Source organism: Myotis lucifugus, unplaced genomic scaffold, assembly GCF_000147115.1.
Source record: "Myotis lucifugus unplaced genomic scaffold, Myoluc2.0 scaffold_88, whole genome shotgun sequence".
NCBI classification, from domain to species: Eukaryota; Metazoa; Chordata; class Mammalia; order Chiroptera; family Vespertilionidae; genus Myotis; species Myotis lucifugus.
This window is the reverse complement of record NW_005871136.1, coordinates 4,326,667-4,330,895: the sequence shown is the minus strand read 5'-3', so window position 1 is coordinate 4,330,895 and position 4,229 is coordinate 4,326,667. Positions and strand designations below refer to the sequence as shown.

The 4,229-nt window shown below is 40.5% G+C and overlaps 1 protein-coding gene across 3 annotated transcripts in view; it reads left to right on the top strand.

The window, feature by feature from the left end:
• RFWD3 (ring finger and WD repeat domain 3) overlaps window positions 1–4,229 on the top strand; it is a 35,652-nt gene that overhangs the window by 8,004 nt on the left and 23,419 nt on the right. For all 3 annotated transcript variants that reach the window (XM_014457976.2, XM_014457977.2, XM_023756077.1), the window contains exon 3: window positions 622–824. In XM_014457976.2, the coding sequence (XP_014313462.1) occupies window positions 622–824 (203 nt within the window). The remainder of the gene's footprint in view (window positions 1–621; window positions 825–4,229) is intronic.

Below are 4,229 nucleotides of genomic sequence, written 5' to 3'. Positions count from 1 at the left end.
TGTTCCATGGGGGGGGCGCCGCTCAGCCAGAACCCTGCTCTCCATGCCCCTGAGGGCCCCCCGGCTTGAGAAAGGCCACCGCCCAGGCTAGGGGATTTCCACCACACCCAGGGGCCCCCCCCCCCCCCCCAGTGCACAGATTTCGTGCACTGGGCCTCTAGTGTCTAAAAATAAGAGCTGAAACAATGATGACTGAAGCCAGACTTCATTCTGTATCCCAAAAGACCTGATCTGCCCAACTGTAGCAGCAGAATCCATGAGACCATATTTGACCAACAGGGCCCTTTTTCTTCACACCCATTTTCTCTTCCCAACCCCCTAATATTGACAGACAGATTGCTGAGTCATATCCTTTAAAAGGTATTAACACATGGCCAAAGAGGCCAGTAAAGTAGAATTAGCTTTTAGTAGAAGAGTCAGGCTCCAGTGTGGGCTAATATAATTAAGTGGAAGAAAGTATACAGACCAGCCATCATCTGCCTAGTTCTGCTATTTTGTTCAAAGGCAGCATTTAAGGGCCTGGAGATGGGTTCAGATGACTAGGATTTACCTCCAAATTACATTGGGTTATTTTTATGATGGTGGTCTATTGTACATTCTATTGCCTTTCTTTGTAAATAGGTCCAGAGCACCACCATTGGATGCTTACTTTCAAGTGAGCAGGAGCCAACCTTCTTTGCCAACTACTTCTCATGATTCAGGGGCTAGCAATCCTGTATCTGAAGACTTGCAGGTACCAAGTAGTTCTGATTCTGACAATGAAAGTTCCATAGAGTATGAAGAGGTGGTTGTGCAGGCAGAACCTGAAGCTGCCATTTTGGAAGGTGAGTGTTTATCCTGGTTTGGATTCACAAGGCTAATATATAGAAAGCTTAGACTCCAGCCTGGGTTGGTGTGGCTAAGTGGTTAGAGCATTGGCCCGTGTACCGAAGGGTCTTCAGTTCAATTCCCAGTTAAGGGCACATACCTGGTTTGCAGTTTGCACCCCTGGCTCTGATCAGGGCACCTGTGGGAGGCAACCGATTGATGTTTCTCTCTGTCTCTCCCCCTCCTTCCTTTCCACACACTCTAAAAATCAATGGAAAAAATACCCTCTGGTGAGGATTAACAAAAAATGCTCAGACTTCAAAAGGCTAGAGTCTCTGGATATGTGTTTTGATACTTTTTCTTTTTCCCCGCAAATGCTATAGATTTCTGCTTTATAGTGCAGCTTTCACTGGCCATAATTATATAGAGAGGATTTGATCTGACTTGCAATTTAATATGATTTGTGACCCAGTGAATCATTTATTTTGTAATCACATTTTATATTCCCTTTCATTTCCTTAGACATCTGAGAAGGAAGTAGATGTTTGTTTGTCTGTTTGTTTGTTTTTAAAGAAAAGCTTTGTAGCCGAAACCGGTTTGGCTCAGTGGATAGAGCGTCGGCCTGCGGACTGAAAGGTCCCAGGTTCGATTCCGGTCAAGGGCATGTACCTGGGTTGCGGACACATCCCCAGTGGGAGATGTGCAGGAGGCAGCTGATCGATGTCTCTTTCTCATCGATGTTTCTAACTCTCTATCCCTCTCCCTTCCTCTCTGTAAGAAATCAATAAAATATATTTAAAAAAAAAAAAAAAAAAAAAAAAAAGAAAAGCTTTGTAAATTTAGCGCCCTATCTAGTCTTCTACTTTTTAAGTCCTAGTATAATGTTATGTATTGTGCAAGTGGAACTTTGTTTAGCAACTGGTGGGCAGAGACCCCAAAAACATAGGTCTTGCTTACATTTAAAACCCTCTGATACCCCAGATTGTGGGCTTTTCCCACTAAATGGAACCAGGGCCTTTTGGAGAAATGGCTTTCTAGGTCTGGGATAGGAATCTCAAATATGAGTCTAGGGCAGTGGTTTTCAACCTTCCTAATGCCGCGACCCTTTAATATAGTTCCTCATGTTGTGGTGATCCCCAACTTCATTGTTACAAATTGAACATAATTAAAGCATAGTGATTAATCACAAAAACAATATGTAAATATATGTGTGTTTTCCGATGATCTTAGGCGACTCCTGTGAAAGGGTCATTCGACCCTCAAAGGGGTCGTGACCCACAGGTTGAGAACCACTGGTCTAGGGCATTTTATTAGGCTAGAAAGCAAGGAGACAATCTAAGTCTCATAGAGTTATGTCATAAGAACAACCTAGAAAGGGTTCTTAGTAACCTAAAATAAAATAGGACAGTTTGAGCATCAGAAAGAATAACGAGTGTGTATTTGGATTTAAATAGGTTGAAATGCATTATATCTATGAAAATATATAAATTCATAATTATGTATTTTTTAAAAACCTCATTTATTACCCTGGACAGGTAGGTAGTTCAGTTGGTTGGAGTGTTGTTCCAATATACCAAGGTTGGCAGTTCCATCCCTGGTCAGAACACATACAAGAATCAACCAATGAATGTATAAATAAGTGGAACAACAAATTGATGTTTCTCTCTCTCAAAAAAAAATCAATAAAAACAAACTCGTTTATCAGTCATTTTATTTTAATAAATTATAAGAGCCCTAACTCATTAGTCTGAAAGCTGGAAAATAAAGGAGTAAACATTTATCCTACCTTTCTTTGTGTGAACTGTATTCAGTAAAACCAAATAATTGATGAAGGAAGTTTTAGGGTTGTTGTTTTTAAAGACTTTCTTTTAGAGTAGTTTAAAAGAAAGGTTCACAACAAAACAGAGCAAGATACAGAGATTTCTCATATACCCTCTATCTCTGAACATGCATTGCCTGCCTCTCCATTATCAGCATCATTCACCAGAATGATGCATTTGTTATATACATCATAATTACCTGAAGTCCATAGTTTACTTTAGGGTTCACTTTTGGTGTTATACATTTTATGGGTTTGGACAACCATCATTATAATATACAGAGCATTTTCACTGCCCTTAAAACTCTGTCATTTTATCCCTCCCACCCACGCCAAAGAAAGACTTTTAAAATAGAAGAATTGCCACTCTAGCTGGTTTGGCTCAGTGGATAGAGCAAACCTGCAGACTGAAAGGTCCCGGGTTTGATTGCCCAGGGTTATGGGCTCGATCCCCAGTAGGGGGCGTGCAGGAGGCAGCCGATCAATGATTCTCTCTCATCATTGGTTTCTTTTTCTTTTTTTCTGTCGGACTATCAGTGTACATGTATACATTAAAAAATAAATGTATTTTTCTTTTTTTAAAAAAAATTAAATCTTTATTGTTCAGATTATTACATTTGTTCCTCTTTTTCCCCCCATAACTCCCCTCCTCCCAGTTCCCACCCCACCCTCCGCCCTCACTCCCCACCCACTGTCCTCATCCATAGGTGCACGATTTTTGTCCAGTCTCTTCCCGCATCTCCCACACCCCTTTTTCCCCCAAGTCCATTCCCTTTCTATGTCCCTGATTCTATTATAATCACCAGTTCATTCTGTACATCCCGTATTTATTCACTTGATTCTTAGATTCACTTGTTGATAGATGCATATTTGTTGTTCATAATTTGTATCTTTACCTTTTTCTTCTTCTTCCTCTTCTTAAAGGATACCTTTCAGCATTTCATATAATACTGGTTTGGTGGTGATGAACTCCTTTAGCTTTTCCTTATCTGTGAAGCTCTTTATCTGACCTTCAATTCTGAATGATAGCTTTGCTGGATAAAGTAATCTTGGTTGTAGGTTCTTGGCATTCATCACTTTGAATATTTCTTGCCACTCTCTTCTGGCCTGCAAAGTTTCTGTTGAGAAATCAGCTGACAGTCGTATGGGTATTCCCTTGTAGGTAACTGAGTTTCTTTCTCTTGCTGCTTTTAAGATTCTCTCTTTGTCTTTTGCTCTTGGCATTTTAATTATGATGTGTCTTGGTGTGGTCCTCTTTGGATTCCTTTTGTTTGGGGTTCTCTGCGCTTCCTGGACTTGGAAGTCTATTTCTTTCACCAGGTGGGGGAAGTTTTCTGTCATTATTTCTTCAAATAGGTTTTCAATATCTTGCTCTCTCTCATCTTCTGGTACCCCTATAATTCTGATGTTGGTACGTTTGAAGCTGTCCCAGAGGCTCCTTACACTATCTTCGTATTTTGGGGTTCTTTTTTCATTTTGCTTTTCCGGTTGGGTGTTTCTCGCTTCTTCGCATTTCAAATCTTTGACTTGATTCTTGCGCTCCTCTGGTTTGCTGTTGGGAGTCTGTATAATATTCTTTATTTCATTCAGTGTATGCTTACTT